The sequence below is a fragment of the Cupressus sempervirens genome, chromosome 9 (genome assembly GCF_028749045.1).
Source record: "Cupressus sempervirens isolate cs-2001-9-10 chromosome 9, ASM2874904v1, whole genome shotgun sequence".
In the NCBI taxonomy this organism is placed as follows: Eukaryota; Viridiplantae; Streptophyta; class Pinopsida; order Cupressales; family Cupressaceae; genus Cupressus; species Cupressus sempervirens.
This window is the reverse complement of record NC_143126.1, coordinates 14,019,336-14,041,820: the sequence shown is the minus strand read 5'-3', so window position 1 is coordinate 14,041,820 and position 22,485 is coordinate 14,019,336. Positions and strand designations below refer to the sequence as shown.

The 22,485-nt window shown below is 36.3% G+C and overlaps 1 protein-coding gene across 1 annotated transcript; it reads left to right on the top strand.

Annotated features, from left to right (window-relative positions):
- The first annotated feature begins 4,884 nt into the window (after positions 1-4,884).
- LOC149537402 (F-box protein At1g47056-like) lies at positions 4,885-7,586 on the top strand. The gene is made up of 2 exons (XM_089802898.1): positions 4,885-5,193; positions 5,651-7,586. Exon 2 carries the CDS (start codon positions 5,652-5,654, stop codon positions 7,362-7,364), a length of 1,713 nt encoding a protein of 570 aa, XP_089659024.1. The 5' UTR covers positions 4,885-5,193; position 5,651; the 3' UTR covers positions 7,365-7,586.
- The last annotated feature ends 14,899 nt before the right edge of the window (positions 7,587-22,485 follow it).

Below are 22,485 nucleotides of genomic sequence, written 5' to 3'. Positions count from 1 at the left end.
TAGACTTGACATCTTTTGATGACTAATTTTACCTTTTCCAAGGCACTGACTTGTGGAAAGTTGTCAACTAAACTTTGGAACTAGATCTAGAAAAAATTGTAACATTGAGACACATGTTTTCTCAGCAAAATTCTATCGTCATATTTGTTGGCCCTTTATTCTTAAAATGATATCTTGGCTTGGATTTGGTCGTAGACTTTGTGTGTATATTAAAATTCTACTCTCATATGTGAATGCTAGAGTGGATGTTAATGGTGCTCTAGCCCTTCCAATTTTGTTGCAAAAGTCCATCTGCCAAGGTTTTTTGTTTTCTCCATTCATGTATGTTCTTGTTGTTGATGCAATGGGATATCTTAATTAACATGCACTTGATAATTATATTATTCATGGAATTACACTTTCTAGAACTGCAACTACCCTCACTTCCCATTATAGAAGAAGTGGCTAGTACTCTCAAAATTTTGGACATTTTTTCCTTAGTTTCAAGTTCCAAGCTATCCATGAATAAAAAAAAATTCATCATGACATAATCGCATCCTCAACCACCTTGGATTCCATATGAATGGAGAGAGATAAATCATGATGTTATTACAAGGTACCTTTGAATAGCTTTTGGAATTGGAGTTTCCCTCAAAGATAAATTAAAAGAATCTTATAAATTCAAGTTGCTAATAAGATTCTAATTGCTAATCATTTTTATATTTATTCTTGCTCTACTTATCATCTAAATCTTGTTACTTCCAACTCAACTAATTTGGATCTTTACATGTGCTAAGTGAGAGAATAAGAAAGGAATGTCGATTACTTTATGGATCCACTACATTCAGGCAAAGAATAAAGGAGGGTTGCGTACCATTGACTTATACATCCAAGTTATTTATCTCACTGCTGAATGGATTGTTAGGGCCTTAGATGGTGATGCCCCATGGGAACATCTAATTTGTCATCATATCTAAACTGCTACACCTAAACATCTATACGATCTGGTAAATTGGAGAGATAAACTTTTCTTGCACCTTAACTCCATTTGCAAATCTTGGAAAATCACTTCAAAAAAATTTCTTAGTTTTATAGCAATCCTTGAGCCATGGGTTAATATTTTCTCCCCCCTCCATTTGGTGGAACCACCTCATTCAATTTAACAATGCCCCTCTAGCTACAAACAAATTCCTCAAATGTAATTAACTCTTTAACAAGATTTGCTTCCCCCTCCATTTGGTGGAACCATCTCGTTCAATTTAACAATGACCCTCTTGCTACAAAAAAGTTCCTCAAATGTAAATGGCTCTTTAACACAAGCATATAGTTTTTCAAGACCTTTAGGACTTAGCTAGCTTTAATTAGAAAACATGGTATGATCTCAATTTGCAATTCAAGCTATCCCTTTAGAAAAGCCTCCTTTAATTCAAATCCAAGGATTGGTTACACATGAATTGTACTATTTGTTATCCACCCCTTACCATGACAACTTTCTTACTAACTAAAAATGACCAGACAATTTTAAAATTTCATCCTTTCCCTCTGAAAGTTGTGTATAAACAAATTCTTTTTAACCTTATCTCTATGTATCTGCCTTAATCACAAATGGAACTATAGGTTCAAACACACAAAATGGAATAAGCTAAGCACTCAAATTTGGAAGTCCAAAGTCAAGGCCCAAGTTTAGCTTACTATCTAAAATAGTCTTCATGTTAAGTTTCCCATTGGAGCCTGTTTATCCTTCATTACCCCAACTCTCCCCTGTCTTTTTTGTGCTAACATAGAGACTGTAAAACAAGCTTTTTGATTTGTCCACATGCCCAATGTTTGTGGAGCTTTTTTTGTTCCAATCTTCGTGCCCTTTTTCTGCAAGCTTGGTCTTGGAAATCAACGCTTCTTGGCCTCTCGTCATAACTCAATATAATCTCTCAAACTTTTATACACATTTTTTCTAAGAGATCTTTGGAAATTTTGTTCTCTTGCAATTTTTTCCCATACCTTCTATTCTACATAAATGGTTGCAATGATTATCACTATAAACCTCTCCCCTCATCTCACCCTTTGAAGGAATTCACTCCAACAAAAATTCAACATTTTTGAGGAAAAACTTACTTGTGTTGGAGATATGACAACTAAAGATGTTGGTCTTTTGAGAGATTGTGATATTTGGTGTTGGCATTGGGACTTGTAAGCTTTACAAATTTGGAGCCTCGCATTGACTCAAATTTCATCCTCTTCCCTTGACATTGATCGTCACTTTGTGCTTTGGTGCTTGCTATAGATTTCTTCTAGGGGATACAAGAAGATATATGAAGAAAAAAGGATATTTTTGTGTGTTTAAACAAATTTATGTTATTTTTCTTAGACTCTCAATGCAATCCCATCTCAATTCAAATGATGAGATTCCACTACATTTTTGGATGTAAGTGATTTTTTGTTGTATGACTTAAATTAATAAAATTGCAAACCTATGACAACAACCTCTCTTTAAGAATTGCATTAATATTCTAAAATTTATACTTTTTAAAATAATATATACTTTTAGTTATTAATTTTCAAATAGAAAATAATAATCTATACACAAATTAGTAATATTTATTATTTCTAAAACTAGTTTTTATTGACATAAGAACACTTTACCTCTAATTTATTGAAATTTTACCATAACATTTCTATTCACATTCTACTTATTTAATAAAATCCTCATTTAAATCTTCATACAATTATAACTCTAAACATAAAATAAATATGAACTATAACATATTACCCCTTCCCTCTCGACCTATCACCCCTTCCATCAATTCTACCTGTAGACACCTAAATCTGATTACACCGCTTTGGTAATCTAATTTAGCTATCTCTAAAGGCATCATTAATTAAATTCATATTTAATTAATCCTTTGCCATCCCCTAGCTGATTAATTTAATTAATCATCTATTAGTCCTAATTGATAAATCAAATAACCTATTATTTATCAATTAAATCCTATTCTTCTATCTAATTCCAAAATCCCCATTTCTTAAATAAATCTATTTGATAAATAAAATCCTCAAATCTAAAAGCCCCTAACTTATCCCTAAACCCCCTTTTTAGCCTAATCCACCCCATCCACCCATACTAACCAAGCTTAGCCACTAACTCACCCACCCTCATGAATGCCATCCACTTGCAAATCTCTAACATCCCTAATCTAATCCTAAACCCAAGCCTAATCCACCCCCTAATGTTGTCACATTCTCTAAGCAAGCTTAAGACTTTCCTAAGCCAAGGAAAGTCAACAATCTCAACTCCCTCCAAAATATCCCAACCACCCAACAATGAATGCTCTTACAAAGGCCATAAAGAGTCTTACAAGCTCTTACAATCCATAATGAAGGGTCTTTATGAAGATATTATCCCTTGAGCCTCCTTTGTTGACTAATCCATCCCCTCTCTTCCATCCACTCACCCTGTGACATGTGTCACTCTCTGATTGGTGCTAAACAAGCACAACCCATGTGCTCCCCTTTGAGTGCATCCTAGCCCTCCTTAAGCTTTCATCTTTCCTTCCATCTTAGCCCTCCATCCCTCAAGCCCTTAGCCTATAAATTGAATCCCCTCCCAAGTCATTTCATCACAATCTTGGAGCTAAAGTTATAATGTCCTTTTGAGAGCTAAAAACCACCAAACCTTGACCTTATAATGTCAAATTGAGAGCTCACAAAGCTACCAATTTGCCATTACTCAATCTCCATTGAAGCTAGTTTGAAGCTTGAGCATACATCCCAATCTTTAGACTCATCTACCAAGCAAAGAGCTAAATCCTATTGGGAGAGTCCATTCATTTGGCTCACATTTCCAATTGGGGTTTCCTCTTTAGTCTCTCATTTATGTTATGGTATTTTAGTTTGTAAATATTTTTGATTTCTTAATTTAGTGTTTTTAACATACTAATATAACATATACACTACCGAGTTGAGAACACACAAAACTCTTATATGAGAAGAAATTGTTGATGTGGACTAGATTGTCAACTATTTTTTTTTTAACTCGGTTTAAACTGGAAGGACTAGATTGTAGGCAGACAACACTTTTTTAATCGAAAGAAGAAAAATAAAAACGCATAGCAGCATAGAAAACATCCTTATCAAATGTTTATTGAAAAAAAAAATCGCACTTCATAACCACTCAATATGCTCTAATTAAGCCGAGAGGCTTCTACAATGAAAGCATCCATAGTTGTAAACTTTTCAGCAATTTTGAAAAATTTGACAGGTAGCTACACAAAATTTATATTTATTAAGCCGAGAGGCTTCTACAATGAAAGCATCCATAGTTGTAAACTTTTCAACAATTTTGAAAAATTTGATAGTTAGCTACACAAAATTTATATTTAATACTTATCTTTTATACATTGAATGAGAATAGACACAAAATGTAGAGAGCTGGAAATTAAGAAAATATTATAATAAAAACTTGTAAATTGTGTAAAAATATGGATAACATCTCCTTCTTGAAAACAAATAAAAAAGTAGTCAACCAAATATTAAAATCAAAATAGGATGCAAACGTTTATATTTTTTATTAAACTAGCTTATATATTTATATATATATGCCAAAAGTTATCCTTCTCAACTGAAGTAATTTATGAAAATAAGTACCTCAAGAAAGATAATTCTCGACTTTTATATATATATATAAATATATATATGAGCTAGTTAATCATGTTTGTCCACTCCCCATACTCGAGTGGATTTCCTGGTATACCTGAATTTCTTATTCTTAAAAATTTCCCGGCCTCATATCATCTGTTAAAATCCAAAAGAAAGAACAAATGTCGGTGAAAGCGAATTGAACACGTATTATTCGTAAATATCCCACAAAATGATTTATGACAAGTGTTGTATCTATCAACAGTTTCCATTAAATGGTTTATCACTTGTTTGAAATAATGCTTCCGGTACTGTAATGGATCCAGTGGTTGCAACTGGGTCGAAGGAGGCTCGAGGACGAGTCACAATTCGCACGAGTCTTGTTCTCGCGATTCTAATTGAGATAAACCACCGGGGGTGAGGCTTATCGACTGAATTAACGGATTCCGCCTTTTTTTCACTCCTCCAAATCGTTTATCAAGGAGCCCAAATCGAGAAACGAAGGAAAAGATCAGGAATATGTTTGTCTTTGCTAAGTTCATCTAGTCAACCAGATTTGCTAGTGTTTTCATTGGCTTGAAGGTGATCAAACCGGTACTTCTCTGTAAATATGTAGAATTAGAATACAAATTAAGTTTTTGTTTATACCAAGTCTGGTAAATTTTGGCTTAATTCCTCTCAAATAGAGAACTGCTTTCGGCGTCTCAAAATGACGAAATCCAATCTTTTTGTTTTTGCAAATTCCCCAAATCATTAAATGTAGAAAGCATTAAGAACTAGATAAGCTATCTTCTCTGTTTATACTCAGTCCGATAAATGTTGCAGGATTCCCCCAAAAAATAGTTCTTTGAAGCTACTTGCCTTATTTAGACACCCTAAACATTTATATAATTGAGATAGGTCAGGAAAGAGTAAAAACCGTGTTTAATAAAACCCTGTTGGACAAATATCTCGTCGGTTCACCCCAAATTCTTGCTCGTTATGAAGCCCAATAGTTTTCTTTGAATCACGCAATTGGGTTTTTGATATTCTGAATCAGAATGGAAGATGACTATAGAGAACTGCCAGAAGAATGCTGGGAGATTGTGTTCAGGCATCTCACGCAGACAAGCCAGTGGGCATCAATCTCGCTTGCATGTAAACAGTTCCTTTTCATGTCCAACCGCCTTAGGCCTTCTATCAAGATTTCCAGCACATCACTTGGGATGATCCATGGGGGTTTACCTCGGATTCTGAGAAGATTTCATGGGCTGCAAGAGATTGATCTGCATAAATTCCACGGGAATCTTGCACGCCCTCTTGCAGACATAGCTCGTTCAGGACTGCAGTTGAGGGCTCTGAGTCTCCAAGGTCAGATGGCACTGCCTACCGACGCCATTATCCAACTGGGCAAAAGCTGTGAAAATTCTTTAAGGTCTTTAAACTGCTCCAGAATTCATCTTCTCCGTGACGAAGATCTCGCAACCATTGCGGAAGCCTTTCCCAATCTTGAGCAGCTGGATATCTCATATACTGCTGCTCTCAGGCCTCTTCACGATGTTAGTATAACCGATGCAGGAATTGAAGCCCTGGCCGGACAGCTTCACGGTCTTAAAATTCTGAATGTTTCAGGGCATTATTTTCTATCTGATGCTGCTCTATTTGCCCTTTCGTGGGGTTGCATACATCTGCAAGAGCTTATATTGTTCGACTGCCCGCTAATCAGTGATGTAGGCCTAGAAATGATTGCTTCCCAGTGCGCACAATTGACTTCTCTAGCTGTCAATGGAGGTAGAATTTCCCAATCTGCAATAAAATCTTTCGCCAGCAACACTAGTCTGCAGTGTCTTGATCTTTCTCTGTTGAGTATATCGAATGAGTTACTTCTAAATCTTGCAGAGCTGAAACTCAAAAGGCTGATTTTGGCTCGGTGTAAGGGCATGACTTCAGCAGGGATTTTGGGACTCTCTAGATTTTGTCCAAACCTTGTTCACCTAAATCTCGAGGGTGCACATTGCTTGACAGATGAAATAATGGAGGTCGTCGTGCAGAGGCTGCCTCATCTAACATACCTCTGTCTGAATTACTGTTCCCTGCTGACAGATTCAACCTTCTTTTGCCTCCTCAAGAATTGCAAGAATTTAGTGGAGCTTGAGATGGAGAGCACAGGTTTAGGATGGGGCATGAATTCGAGCATGGCCCCTGACCAGCAGTGCTGTAAGTTGCAGTCTCTGAAGATTGCATGGAATAAGCCCGTTGGTGATGTAACATTGAAATGCATTGGAGTACTTTGCCCACGTTTGGTTTCTCTCGATGTGAGCCACTGCTTGCTGGTTACCGATAATGGACTGAGGGCTATTAGCAGAGGCTGCCCCGACTTGAAAAAACTTGTGTTGAAAGGGTGTCGACAGGTTATGAGCCTAGGAATTGAGGGTTTTGAGGGTTTCAGGAATTTAGAGCAGTTGCAAGTAGAGGGATCAGGTTTTACTGATCCTGGCCTGATGGGTGTTGGTAGATGTTGCAGGTGTCTTTTGAGGCTGGGATTGGAAGGGTGCCTGAGAGTGACAGAGTCCGGGCTTAAGAAGGTGATGGAAGATTGCAGATTGCTGAGACAGGTTAATTTGAAGGACTGCAAATGTGTGAATGTGGATGCACTGGCTTGGATGGTGTTCTACCGACCCTCTCTCAGAAAACTTGTGCCTCCTTCCTCTTGTGTGTCTGAGGGCCAGAAGGCACTGCTGTCGCGACATGGATGTGAAGTTTTCAGGTTGTAGCATAGTAACAGGGAGACCTGTCTCCGCCCTTTTTGCCCCATGACTCAGAGACAGGGATGCACTGAGGACTTGGGGACTCCATGCCCCATCCCCAGTGGCACCACCAGAGTCCACCACCTCCATGAAGGATGTGGGACGTCCTGGTGTTGACTATTTGCCGATTTAACTATTTATGTTCAATGTTCCAATTTAATGCAATATTCAAGTATTTACTCTTTTACATCTTTACATCTTTATATCTTCTATTGCAATATATCTCTTCATAATTAGCATTTTAAGTTTCATATGTATAATATAAATAACCCCCCGCCACAGTCCCCACTGTCCCCAAATTAAGGCCCCTTTGTCCCCCCATTCCACCATCCCCCTGTCCCCCAGGGCGGTGTAACTATGGGTTGTAGGGAGAGGTATTTATGTGGAATGAAACATTCCACAATGGTTGTTCTACTGCAATTTTTACAAGCAGCCTGAAATCAGGTTAATTTATCTGTTTATCTTCTTTGTTTTACATAAATAGCCTGTGGTCAAGATATGTTTTTGACTTCTTATTTTTAGTTTTCAGGTCTAGTTAATCTATCATTGATCGCAGCATACATCTACACGTTCTATAATGCATTTTCTGCTTATATCTTCCATTGTGTGGAAACATGTTGGAGACTAAATAGTAAGGTTTAGGATTGTTGTTGAGTTTATTTTGTGTCGGTGACTGGAGGAAAACATGGGAGGGGTGTAGTTTTCTGTCACCTTAGTCTAAATCTTATTTATACACCAAGTTTCAGTTTCTCTGCAAAGAAATTCTCTAGCAGTGCTATCATGACAAGTTCCATCTCGGCTGCAAAGAAATTATCCCGCAGGAATTCACATCTGTAGCGGAGATGATTTCCTAGACTAAAAGATAATGTCCAATCATTGAAGAAATCATTCCATGTCCAAATGGCAAATACTAATAGCGTAAAACTTCTGTGAACCACATCAAGTGCCAATCATCAAGATGGACTTGAGAATTCTGTGCGTTTTGGAACCTTATTTGGGAATATCAAATTCTTACCTCATCAAAGGGTAATCACATCAAGTTTTAGACCGAGGATACAACTGGCTTACCAACTCAAAATCTGTAAGGACTTCAAACACATGTATGAAGTGACATTGTATCCAACATTGCTATTGGTGCTTAATCAATTTGAATGGCAACACCAAACAATAATGGCATTATCACCGTAACGATTGCCTTTTGAAAATGGTTAATAAGATAATTATGTACCTTACTTAGCTTATGACATGCTTTTAGAATACATCATTGAATTTTCCTGATTAAGTTCAATCCTGCTGTTGGATTTAATTGGTCACGTCTCAGCCAGTAAAGAACTGTCTTCAATTATTATTTTTTAGGAGGGAAAACGTGATTATGTACTTTGATGGAAAACCACATAATTCCTAAGATTTCTTTTTATTAGATTGAATGGTCCACTTAATATTTATTTTGTTTAGGTCTATGTACATTTATTCATATGTGGCAGTTTTCCTGCAACGTCACTCACTCCTATATAATTTGACTCAAACATGTTAGTTTTTCCTGTTTAATGATAGGGTCTCAGGGCGTTCCCCTTGTTTAATGTAAAGCTCTGTCCAGACACCGTAACAAAAAATAAAAGAAAGTTCAAGATCATGAATGTACTATTGCTACAGTATTGTTATCCTAAGACTTACCATACAATAACAACAGATGCACATTATAACATTTTCTGCATATCAATTCAATCTCACCATCCCTCGAACACCAAGTTATAATTTTGAGCATTATATAGATGGTGATAGAATCTAATGTTTGTGAAGGTAAGATGTTTTATTCAGGAAGCTTCTGGTATTAAATGAAATTAGAAATTGGGTTTGGACTTTGGAGGTACATATAGTTGCTGGGTTGTATGTATTCAGGGTTTAATTGTATGAGGCTTTTAGTATGTTTTGACGGTAATTTAACTTTGAAGTTTTGCCTTTGTTCCATTTGTTGAAAAGAGCATAAACTATGAACAAGTCTTTGACAGTGCAAACCAAGTCACAAAAAGGAAGGCTGAATAAATAGTGGGCAAATCATTCCTTGAGACAGACTCATTTAGTTCGCCTAATAGAGTAGATCACAGGTATATTCGTGGTCAGTTTGGTTCTTGAACATGAAGAAATAGATTTCATGTCTCCTTAGAAATCAAAAGTTTTTTGGAATGAGGTACATCAAATAGTTTCTCTTTTTTCACAGAATTCGAAATCGCTTGCAACAAATACATAGCAGACAACCCTACTTTTCTAGATAATGGTAGCTCAGCTCGGGTTTCGATTCTCAGTTTATCTCTACTGTGAAATCTGTTTTGACTCTAAGTTTTGATATTTTGCAATCATATTGGATATAATTGTGGAAGCGGCTGCTTCAGGGCTCTTGATTGTCCTCAATTGTGTCTTGGATATAGTTTGGAGCAGGCCATTCAATGTTATTATTATATGAACCACACACCCTCAGAGTCTTTTTATGCCTATTGATATTCCATCTTCCCATCCATATACCTTGTCAGATCCTCATTCCCAACTTATTAACATCCTACTTTGCCTCATGCTTCTTGCCACAATTATTCTTGTGGTTGCATGCATATGAGATCATAAATCTCACTTATCTGCTATCTTCTGTATGGATTCCTTAGCATTTGAATTTATGAGCTTTCATTTGGGACAGGTTCTTATACAGTTGGATTTAGCTGATTTCTCCAACTTCCCTCAAGTTACCCTCTAGATGTTCGAAGCTCCTAACAACTTTGTTATTGTGTTGAAGTTTAAACTCTCCACGGACTAGCTCAGACTTGAATCTAGGACTTCTTGTTTACTGCTAATATTTAATGTTTGCGTCTGAATTTTCCATCTGACCCTGAATGAGTTATTTTGGTGCCCAAACTTTAGGACTGTAAGCAGAGTTACCAAATTTTTCAACAAGAAGGCTTCCATCACTGCAACTTTAATCATCTCTTAGAATACATACAAAATTGAAAGGAATAATTGGTAATTGCCTCAAAGTGAGCAACAATAGTTGAAGCTTGCTATAAACAAATAGATATCAACAGTTACCCTTTTTAGTTTTTTGGGTAGGGAGTAAGGTATGTCTGTTGGTTATAAATTTTTAGGTTGTTTAGTGCGTGTGTTCATTGATAACATCCATAATAGCTGATTCTCTGTAAAATATCTGCTAATGAAAAACGTTTTTTTATAAAGAAGTTACAGGAAACTCAACAGCAGATTAGAACAGAAAATAGAGTCATCTTAGAAGCTGAAGATATTTTAGCACCATTGTGACAACAAAATCTACATCCCACTGAAGGGACGGCACAAAATCTGAAACAAGAGCAGTAAATATAACACTGGAAAATCAGACTAAAACAGCCAGCAAGGGAGAAATTCATCTTTCTCCCAGACTTACTTTTATCTCCAAGTACAGAAGTAAATTTTCTTTCCAGCCAAGAATGCTGTTATCCCTAAGAAGCATGGTTGTGCCTGTAAGAGAATCCTGGGCGCACCAAAGGTGTGTCTTAAACTCTGCACATCTTGGAAATTCATTATTAAAGAATAGTGAAAAGTGAAAATTTATATCTTCTTGTTAGGTTGACACTGTTGCTGGTCTGAAATTTTTTAGCTTTTAGTACATGGGCTTTAAATGTACTGATTTGATCATGCAGGTCAACCAAGGTAATTGTCAGCTTTGAATTAGACTAAAGAGTAGACTGTCGATTAAGGATACATGGAAAGAATGTAGCACAGAATTAGAATTCCATTTGCAGGGGATAAAACAGATGAGGAAAGGTGGCAGTACAATAAAATTTCCAAATTTAATGATAACATGTATAAAGCTCTCAGAAATGACGACACGGTGTGGGTAGAGCTTAAGAACAGCAGCTGTCCAGGACCAAGCATGAGGACAAAAAGCAGGGAGGGTGGGGAATAGAAATATCCAAAGATGATGTTGGGCATGAGGGCAGAACCAAAGGCAATGTTTAGTAGTCTTCTTTTTGGAGCAGAAGGAGCAGTTAAGAGTGGAAAAAATAATGGACAGCTAATCACCAATAGGGATTTCTTAGGCAATTTGCTAGGCTTGAGCATTGGCTGTAGACCTCCTAAGTAGAGAGCTTAACTTGTTCCATTTGGTTCGATTGAAGGTTTGAACTTGCAATGACTTGAGGTTAAGATCCAGGAAGAGGAGGAAATTGATGGAAGGATTCTGCAATAGTTTTTACAAGGAATACCCTGAAGCTTTGTTTATTAGGCCACTTCTAACCCTTTAGGAAGTAATCATGAAATAGGGTGGAAAGTATTGTAGAAAAATAGGAGGAATAATATGTTGGATTGTGTAGAGAAAATCTTGTCTGCTGGGGAAGGACCAAATCGGGACATAAGTTGCCTTGATTTCTAGTTAAAAGTGGTAGGATCCCACGAGTTAGAAAACATTTGAATGCCATTTCCACAGAGGCATCTCTCTTTAAAACTTTGAAATGCGAAAGAGAAGAATTGTGATATTGGAGTTAACAGCTCCACTAAATCAACGATGACGCAAAACTTAAACCATGGCCCAAGATTTAATCATACCATAATAATTTATTCAATGTAATCTGCGAAGCAATGCAAATGGAAATTGGAAGAAGCAGAGTCATGCGTTTTGAAGAAGGGAGCAACAAGCAACTTATTCTTGTAGTCAACCAATACCTAGTTGCAGCCAGTAGTCATAGTTTGGACAAAATGCCGAACCATATCTTCCAGTGATCCTCACCATCTAGGGCCTGTATGATCCATTTAATTGTAAGATACATATCTGCCTTACAGATCTATGATTCCCAACCCTATCTGTCTTCTAGTTGGATGTAGTGAACCCACAAAGTAGTAAGCAGCTCTTTGTTATTTCCCCATTCAGCCCAAAGGAAGTTCATAATTAATCATGTCAGTTTTTGAAGACAACCAAAAATAAGAAATGTAAACATGGTTGGCTAATAAGATTTTCTTAGCAACTTGAATTCTAATAACCTTGAGAAAAAATTATTGGTCCAATTTAGGAGTCCATGCCAAAGAGGATCCCAAGAAACCTTGGGATAACACCATGTTTCACCTCTTGCCAGTCATTAGGAGTCCAAGGTAGTCCAGGGCTAGGACGTGTCACTATTTATTCAGTTTTATTCACGGCCAACTTCGACCTTGAGATAGACCAAAAAGATAACATCAAGGGTATGAGGTGCCTTCTTCATTGAGTTTCAAATGAAAAGCATGTTATCATCCGCAAAATGAGAGTTAAGCATAGTGGCATTTGTTAAGAGCAAGATACCATGAACAAGCCTAATGGCGAGTGCATGCTGAAAAAGACAGACTAGAGCATCCGTTGCAAAGATATAAAGAAAATGTGCAAGAGGAGGTACTTGGTAAATGGATTTTTGCAAAGAAATTGGGGAGAGTGAATACCATGAACCTCCACTCTAATATAAACATCCATGGATAAAATGTTGATTTGCTCACGAATAAAATTTTGAGGATGAATGTACAATAAATGTAGTCATAATTTTTATTGAAATCTAGTTTGATTATAAGAGCATCTTAGGTAGATTGTCGGAGACCACTCACTCATTTCCTAAGCAAGAACTAAATAGTTTTAGATGAAACTTCCACCTAAGAAACCAATTTGCTTTGGGCAAATAATCACTTGAGAAATGAACTTAATCCTTCAAGCCAAAGCTTTAGCAATGATTTTGTATGAAGTATTAATGAGAGTTATAGGTATCTACCCATTAACAATATCTTCACTTTTACCTTTGGGGATAAGACTACACAATCCTTGATTAGTAACATTTCCTAATGATCTAGTTTCAATTTATTCAAGGTAAACACTTGTGTGAAAGTCCTCTTGGATGTGGGGCCAAAGAATCTTGTAGGATTTAACGAGGAGTCCATCAATTCTAAGGCTTTTTACCAAGGTCATAGACTAGAGGGCTTCATTAAGCACTTTTAAGGAAAGAAGGCGGTCGACAAATTTATTGCAACCGGATTACTTTTTAAAAAAAAAAAGGTTTTTAAAGTGCTCATAAAAGACTTGCATAATGTTAGTGACGGTTGTGAAAACTCAAAAAAATGATCTCAATTGTGAATAGTAGGGTAGTCCATTGTATTAATTTTACCCTCATGATCCACTCAACATTGGGGAGACGAAGAGGAATCCATTCCCATAGCATTGCTCTCTTAAGGAGTGAATTAGGAAAATAGATAAAGAAAAAACTCATAAGAATAGTAGTCCAACCATAATGATTGTTAGGATTGGATCCAAAAGATTTAATATGCTTTCCTAACCAATGTACAATACCTAAAACCGCACCATCACTACATTATCAACATGATTGATATTGAAGAATTGAGCACCTAGATAAATCGAAGTGAAGTAGCATTAAGACACACTTCACCAACTTTCACTTCTTGAAGTATGATTACATCAATTTGATTATTCTTTATAAAATGTTTGATATAACATATGTGTAGTGATTGTTCGGCCTCATATTTTCTAAGGTTGAATTTTGCACCTCGTTAGGAAGATTACAAGAGACTTTCCTTATCTAACTGAAGCACATTTCATCTAATTTTTAATAATATGTCTTTCTAGGATCAAGGAGTATTTAATGTCTTAAGTATGGCCCATATAATTTAAACATGGATTATTTTATGAGCGTGCACATCAATTTCTGCCAATTTAAAAATATTCACATGATCATATTAAAAAGGACATGAGGTCACTCCTTGAAGTAATACAAGTAGAACCCAAAAAGAGAAGTAAGATTAATAACAATAAGGTTGTGTAAGTGGTGAGAAAGCATCACGAGAGAGAGGTGAAGGAGGATTTCAATCTCCCAATTTGCCCCACACCTTAGTGGGGTTTGGGGTGACATTAGGAATGCATCACCCTTCATTAGCCACCCAACCCTTTTCTTTGTCTCTATCTTCATTGCATATAGTTGAACTCACCAAAGCTAGAATCTATGGAGCCATTAGAGGAGTCTAGCCAACCATTGCCTCTAGTTATAAGCCAACCATTGCCACAACCAAAAAATGTCTCTCCCTCAAAGGCAATTGAAGAAAAATTCTTCACATGGACAAGAAGAATGTCATCGAGCCAAGCTAGTCCAACCACATAACTGATGACAAGGAGCTTGGGGCCTAGGTGTCTAAGAACATCGAGTTGTAGACTTCAATAATGTTGACAACCACGAGGGGGTGATGAACCATGGGAAGCAAAATTGTTGTTGGACCCCTAGGCACACTGCAATTGGAATTGTCCTAGTATTAAAGAATTGATTGGAGGTGAGCCACCTCCAATACGATTTTGTTGGCTTGAACCTAGATTTGAAACATGTCATTATTACAAATACCAAATTTCACAAAAAGAAAGACAATGGTGTCAATAGAATTATGAGAAAACAAAATAGCATTCATATCTTTATGTAAGGAGAAAATAGTATGCACCCTAAAAGCATGCCAAATTTGGGTATGCTCGAAAGGTATGCAAGGCCAATCTTCCAAAAGAACTATATGCCAAGAAAAAAGTTTTGGTTGAAAGGGGCAAAAAAATCACGAATCCAACTCCAAAATCATTGAGCATAACATCAAAACTATAAGAGGTGTTTGAAAGACTCTACTAGGATGCAAAATGAGCAACGAAGGTCCAAAATACCAATATATGAATATGGTAGTCCATAGGGATGCCTTGGAAAAGAATACACCAAGCAAAATGGATGAGTTTAGTCTCAACAACCACCAACCAAATATTGTGAAACCATCATTGCCAAATAGACAAAGGTGATTGCAAATGCCACCAAAAATTTGAAGTCTATACATATAAACAACATTCAAAAAGTTTGTGTACTATGCTTGGGCTCAAGTAATTGCAAAGAAAAGCAACTCTTTAAGAAAACTCTACAATCGGGAGCTACAATCGCCTCTTTATTTAGCACTAATAATTGCCTTATAATATTCTAGAAAGAGTGACTTTTCAAGTTTTTGGCATTCATCAGTTCAGTGGTCCATTATCTTGCCCAACTGGATTTTCATTGAAATTGAATTTTGGCGACACAACTTTTCAAAGCCCAAATGTTTGACTTGAGTGTTTGATTTATTACTATAACCTATTGTTGAAAAGCTCATGAAGAGATCTAAAACATCAAATATATTTGAAAAATAATTTTTAACTTTCAAAGCTTTTTGGGGAAGATCCTCGATTTTTAGTTTGAAACTTTGTTGGTGAAATTTCTAAGAAGGAAAACCTTAATATCTTCCAAAATGGTATAGGATATTGAGATGATTTCTTTGTCAATCATTTTGTTTTTTGTTTTTGTTCTTAGAAATAGTATATATTCATTTCAATTTATGAAACATTGCATTTAGAATATAATAAATAAATATATCAAGTATTTAAACAATTACATATTTTAATTAATTAATTAAGAATAAAATTACCAACTATATTGTTGAGATCTAGAAGATACTACCAGGAGATTGTACTTTTATGTCCAAGCCCTAGACTTAAGATTCCAAGTATTTTCCAAACCTAAAACCAAGACATAAGTGCAAGTGGAAAATATTTAAATTTGAATGTGATGAGCAACCATTTTTTTTAATATTGGGTACCTATTAGTTCCCATCACAATCTAATCCATAGTTAGATCTTATGGTCGTGATGTCTTCTGCTATTTTGAAAGCCTAATGTTCTTGTCTTTCCCACCCATTGTGGATTGCTAACCCTGTGCCACTGTCAGCTATTGGCCATGTTGGTGATGGTGATTAGATACTTGGAGGGGCTTCGGTGTTAACTTCTCATGTGGGCACTTTTTTCCTACAAAGGGATGTTGCCTTGTATTTTGTCTCAATCTCTATTGGCTTTTGTCGTAATTAGGCCTCTATTGTTGTTGGGTTTGTCACCTCTTTGGTTCCCTCCTTGCCTAGGGTGGATGCATGTTTAAATGTTGCAGATGACTCTATGGACATTTCTGAGTTGGCAACCCCTTTGACCTATGCTTCAAGGCACTTTGTTGTTGTTCCTTCAATGGGTTCTTGAGTGTTCACTATGTTGAGCTTGTTGCTATTGGTGTGTCATCTACTCACCTTAGCATTTTGAGGGTTCTTTTGCCCCCTTTATTGTGGTTGGTACTTCAGTGGTTGGTGTTGGAGGCCTTGGACCTAAAGCTATGAAAGGAGGGCCTCCCCTCCCAAGATCTATTGCTAGTGGTAACAAGAGTTATGCTCTTGTTGCTAAGTTTGCTTCTACTAGCCCTCCAAGAGAGAAAGTGTGTTCCATTTCTTGTGATAAGGGTTCATCTGTAGTGATTTGTGGCCCTAAAGAGGTGGAAAATGTTGACTTCTACTAGCAATATGGGTTAGTGGGTACATTTATAGGTCTGTGGTCCTCCCTCCTAGATCTACACAATGGGGTAACAAATTGTTGGAAACCCCTTGTCTCTAATATTTTGAGCTTTACCCATGTGCTAAGGATTTCTTTATTGCTTGTTCCTCTTCTTCTATAGCTCAAGATCTAATCTTGAGCAAGGTGTGGGTTTGGGGGAATCAGTCCCTTTCTGCCAAGCCTTGGACAATTTCTTTCAACAATCTTACTAAACCACTTAATTTGCATTCAATATGGGTTCACCTTCTTAATCCCCCACTACATTTCTGGGAGATGTCTTGTTATGAGGTTGTTGAGAACCCCCTTGGGTAGTTCTTGAAGGCAAATGAAGTTGCAACATCCTTGGTCCATAGTACTTTCGCCCATATTTTGGTTGACTTGGATATGTCTCTACCACTCCCTATTGATGCGGTGCTCATGGTTGGAAACCAATTGCATACATAAGCCCTAGATTATGAGGGTCTCTCCCCTTTCGTTGTCTTTGTTGCTTCATTACTGGCCACATGGCTTCAAATTGTGCTCTTATGCACTGCAAAGGTGTCACTTCTTGGTGGAAGGTTGTTAGTTACAACCATTTGACTGTTCGAGTTGACGACTTCCACTCAAAGATCTCCTTTGAAGGCTCCCAAGCTGTTGGAAAAGATGTTACCCCTACAAAAAAATCTTGGTGAGGCACTTGTTATTGATCATCTCTAGGTTGTGTTGTCATTTGTGGACTAGCTTTTGTTGTTGTTCCAAGTCTTTACCCTATTGTGTTCCTTTTTTGTAGCCACCAACTTTGTCGATGCTTTGCCCTTAGGCGAGGAGGGCAATTCTACTCCCTCTCCTACTCTTTTGATGCTTTTCCCTTAGGCCAAGAGGGCACTTCTGCTCTTTGTCCTACTATTCCCTTGCACCATGGCTCTATTGATGTTGCTTAGCTTCTTCACCACTCTAGCTATTTTGTTGTCTTCTACCCTTGCAGTGTCTCCTTTGTTGGGGAACCTAAGGATTGTATCGCTTGGACAATTGTTCGAAGGTGTAGAAAAAACTCCCACCCTTATATTGTGGTGTGAGTTTGGCCCTTTGTTGTGGGCTTTACCTTTGTGTTTTGATAGTTGTTGAAGGCATAAGATGAACTCTCGCCCACTCTTTCTTGTGGTGTGAGTTTCAATCTACTTTATTTGGGCATAGGCTTTAGTGCCTTGTTCTTTAAGTTTTATTTATGTTGGCACCCCTTGTGCTAACTTGGTTTTGTTGAGGGCCTTGTATTTGTAAAAGGACCAGCCCCCTTATTTGGTTGTTGCTTTACTAAAAAAATACCCATTTATATAAGAACCCCAGTTCTAATACACTCATTAGACATATTTATCTAGCTAGGTATAAGACAAGTTGAGTATTGTATAGCTTTTTAACAAGAAGATATTGAATGAAAATCTTTTTTTTATAAATCATGTCTCTTGCAATCTCTTTCAACTATTATTTTATTATTTTTTGGGCAAGATATTTTAGTAAACATTGTTATAGAAGGAATGGTGAAATGTGAAAGATCAATTATAAAATTAATTCATGCATGAGCATCAATTTTTAGAGTAATTAATGCAATGTTATTTTTTACAATACTATTGATTAAAAGACTATTGAAGTATAGATTATGAAAATGTTAAAGGGTTTTAAGCATAAACATGGCTTTTCAAGGGATTCAAGCATAAAGTTTTTTCTTTAAATACAATTGATAGAAATAATATTGAATCATAGAGGATAAATTTTATGGGATTAAATTATAAGATCTTTTTTAAAGGAATCAAATTTACAAAAAATGTCCTCTTCAAGACCATTAAGAGAGTGAGTATTAACCATAGAAGATCAATATCAATATGGATTTAATCATGAGTACTAACTTTTGAATGGAATCAAGTATAAATATTATGTGTAGAAAGAAGTAAGTGCAAATACAATTTTCAAAATAGATCTTCAAGAAGAATTTGTAAAAATTATATTCAAATACAAACTTTAATTTTAAGAGATGGACTAGGTATATTTAATCTTTTGTTAATTTTATCAAATATTATTTGATGGCAATGGATTTAAAATTAATATCAAGAAGACAGAAGGTTTTGACACTTGAAGAGATAGAAGAATATAAATAGGAGGGAAACTACTAAGAGAATGTAAATAGGGGATTAAATGTGTAGAGGGGAATATAACAAGTATTATTATGAAAAGAAATTAAGGTGAACCTTCTAAAATGGAGGGATTCATGTTCACTAGTGTAAACATACGAACTAGAAATCATTTTCAATCTCTTCATTCATTAGAGAACAACCAATTAGGCTCTTCAAGCCCTAAGGAGAGTTGGGTGTGTTAGGATTAGAAGACAAAAATATGACAGTTACATGCAAATATAACTAATAATGCAAATGAATAAAGCACATAGAATATATAAAGATTTGGCATGGTTCACCCAATCAACTTCTCACACACAACCTTCAACAACTCCATAGAATTCGTGAGCATGCTCCAACTTCTACTCCTTCTCCATCTACATTGACTTCTCAAGATCCTCGATACTAGTCTGTAGGGAAGTCTCCTTTTCATAGCCAGCATATACTCCTCCTTGAACTTTTGAGCCATCCATGTGGCCTTCTGTAAATGTAAAATGTAACTCTAAAAGTCTCTTCCATGCTAGTAAGAGTTTGCTTCATTTATGTGTGCGCTTTATGCCATGTCATGACATGTAGCATATTATATGCCTCTACCTTCTCTTGTTTCTCCATCTCTAGCCATCGTTGTTGTACGAGATACTCATTTAATTCTATACGTAACCCTTCTATCATAAACCTCAATAGTACCTCTATTTCTATAATTAGATATCCCATATTGAGCTCCCTTTCTTGGTATGTCATGACTCAATCAACACCCATGATAACCTCTAATTCTACCAAGAATCTTTGTAATAAGTTTAAATGGAGGGATGCAACTTTCTCCGCTAATGATACCCACTTAATTTTGTTTCCCTATATGTTGACTCCCTCCCTCAATCTCCACAATATCTAGTTGGCCCTAGGTAGCTTCCTCACCCTGGTATCCCATCATCAAGGTGAGAGAACGTAGTGATATATCTTGCACCTCTATCTAGACTTTTTCCAGCAAATTGTTAGATTTCGCAACCATATCTCCCTCTTTGTGATGACTCCTAGCATCCCTTTCATTTTGGTGCCAACAGCTATCTCGCCACTACCAACTACCATCTTCCCACTTCTAACTATTATCTCCCCATTGCCAACTTCCATCTAGGTGTCAATCATCATTTCACCATTGCCAACTAACTTTCTTCTTCCCCTACAATGTTTTGGCTTCACTTTCAATGTCCATTTCCCAATCATAAGCATCATAAGATGGGTCTTCTAATTTCATAATATTCCTTAATGAGGGAATTAGTCCTTCAATGAATCAATGCTTCTTCAATTCATTATTTGGCTAGATCTCCATCTTACTAAGCAACTCCTTGAGGCTATGATGTAAGATTAAATGTTCTTGTTCTTTCCTTGTTTACCACTGTAGATTTCAGCCACAATCTTGTTGTTATCTTTGAGGAAATTGTAATCCTCCTCAAATTCCTTCTTTACATTCTCCTAAGATTCTATGTGCTTTTCATCCAATCTTGAGAACTAATCAATATTTTTTCCCCATAGTGTGATAGATAATGCTATTAGCTTGTAATGTTTATTTGTTTGCAAACCATATGGTTTTGCATGTTTTATTATGTGGCTTTGAGGATCATTGTTCACATTGTACTTATCTCAACTTTTAAAGGAAAATGAGGTATGCAGATATTTTTGTCAAATGGGAAAGGACAAATAGCCTCGAGATAGTACTTTATTTTAGGTTGTTCTTTTTCCTTCCTCAATTACATCAATTATTTATGTATTTCATCTACTTTTTTATTCAAGATTGAGAGGGGAGATGGGTCCTCTTTCTAAATTAGCCCATCGACATCAAAATCAAGAGGGGGCTTAACTCAGAGAGATGCAAGATGCATAAATTATTTCTCTTTCTCCTAATCGAGGGTGATGTTTATGAGCTTTTGGGTAAGTTTTTCTCATTGAAATTAAAGAATGCCCTAATTGGTAGGTTCCTTATCACTATTAGAGGAAAAATCAATAGGTTCATATGTGTACTAAGATACATGTTGGGATGCATGTTAAGACACATTTTTTTAGAGGCTTATTGTGCCTATTATCTTTGGTGTAACTAGTTTTATCTCATCTTTCCAAGGTCATCCATGGCTTCATTAGCATTGGGTTATGTTGATGGACTTGGAGACACAAAAGATTATGACTTGGATCTAGACTTATATTTGAAAAGAGACCCAGCTAAGGGGTTCACTCTCCAAGATATAGGAATGTTGATAGAAAGACTCTCAATGGTTTCACATTTTCCTCCTCGGTACCTCTGACTCCTAGTCTTTATTGGCATTATAGTCATGTACCAAAAGCTAATAGACAATTAGAGTTAGTTGACTTCCCTAACTTGAAAATAAGGTGCACATGTGTTTGTTGATGAGATAGAACAAGATGACTTGTTACAAGGTTTTAGAGTTGAGGCTTGTATGCCTGATGTTTGACACTTATGAATAGGTAAAAGTTGAGATAGATTTGATGAATAAAAGATAGATACAAGTGATGTAACTCACTAACTGAAGCTAGTAATTAGTAGACCTGAGATTTTTTTAGTGAAAGGAGACATTAGGCCTATTATAACAAACTAGATAACAAAGTACATTCAAAGACTAGACTGATGGTAATCAAGATTTGTCAATTTTGGGATTTGTGAACAAGTTTTGATAGAGAGTTCTATGGTGTGATACAACTTTGCATTAGGTGTGATAGAAATCAAATAGTGAGATGAAACATTGTGAATGGCTGATAGAAACATGTAGTATGATGTGATGCTTGTATTGTGTCCAATACAACTCTAGAAGGTAGACAATGATACATTGGTTTGCAGGTGATACAACAACCATAAATGTTGTATCATATGACAAGATGCTTCTACTGGACATGATGAGATGTTAGGTTCTATTGTATCACATGATAAGATGTCCAAAGAAGTGCAACTTGTATAATTTTCTTAAATGATCAAGTTTGTTTGTTGTTTCATATGTTTAGATAGATTATAAATAGTTTGTTGACATATTTTTCATATAACAAAGGTGGTTTTGGAATGCATACACACCAACAAAAGATAGTTTACTCACTTCTCTCAAGGAACGTGTTTGAAAGTTTTAGACATGTCAATTTGCATTGATTTTTGTTTTAACTCTTTTATGCTACAAGCTAGAATGCACAGATGAGACAATAGTAAAAAATAATTCTATCAAGGACAAAGCAACCCAACAAGATGAATGTGACAAAGATATATGCAAAAAGAAAATAGACAAGCACACATTATCCCTACAAAAATGGCTTGGTAGTCAAAATCCTTGCCCATACTAAATATCGAACAAGAACCAACAAGTTTGGGGTTTTTTTTAATGATGTCTTATGCTTGATTACATAGAGTCATAGATGCCCCATTCATGTTTGCATTTTGTAGAGTACAAATGTTGGATGTAAAATCTTTAGGTGATCTAGGAAACCCCTTGGATCAATCCTTGCATAAGGATTATGGCATCTTCGAAGGTGAACC

Coding starts and splice junctions, on each gene's coding strand:
- LOC149537402 (XM_089802898.1), top strand. CDS start 5,652: ATGGAAGATGACTATAGAGAACTGCCAGAAGAATGCTGGGAGATTGTG.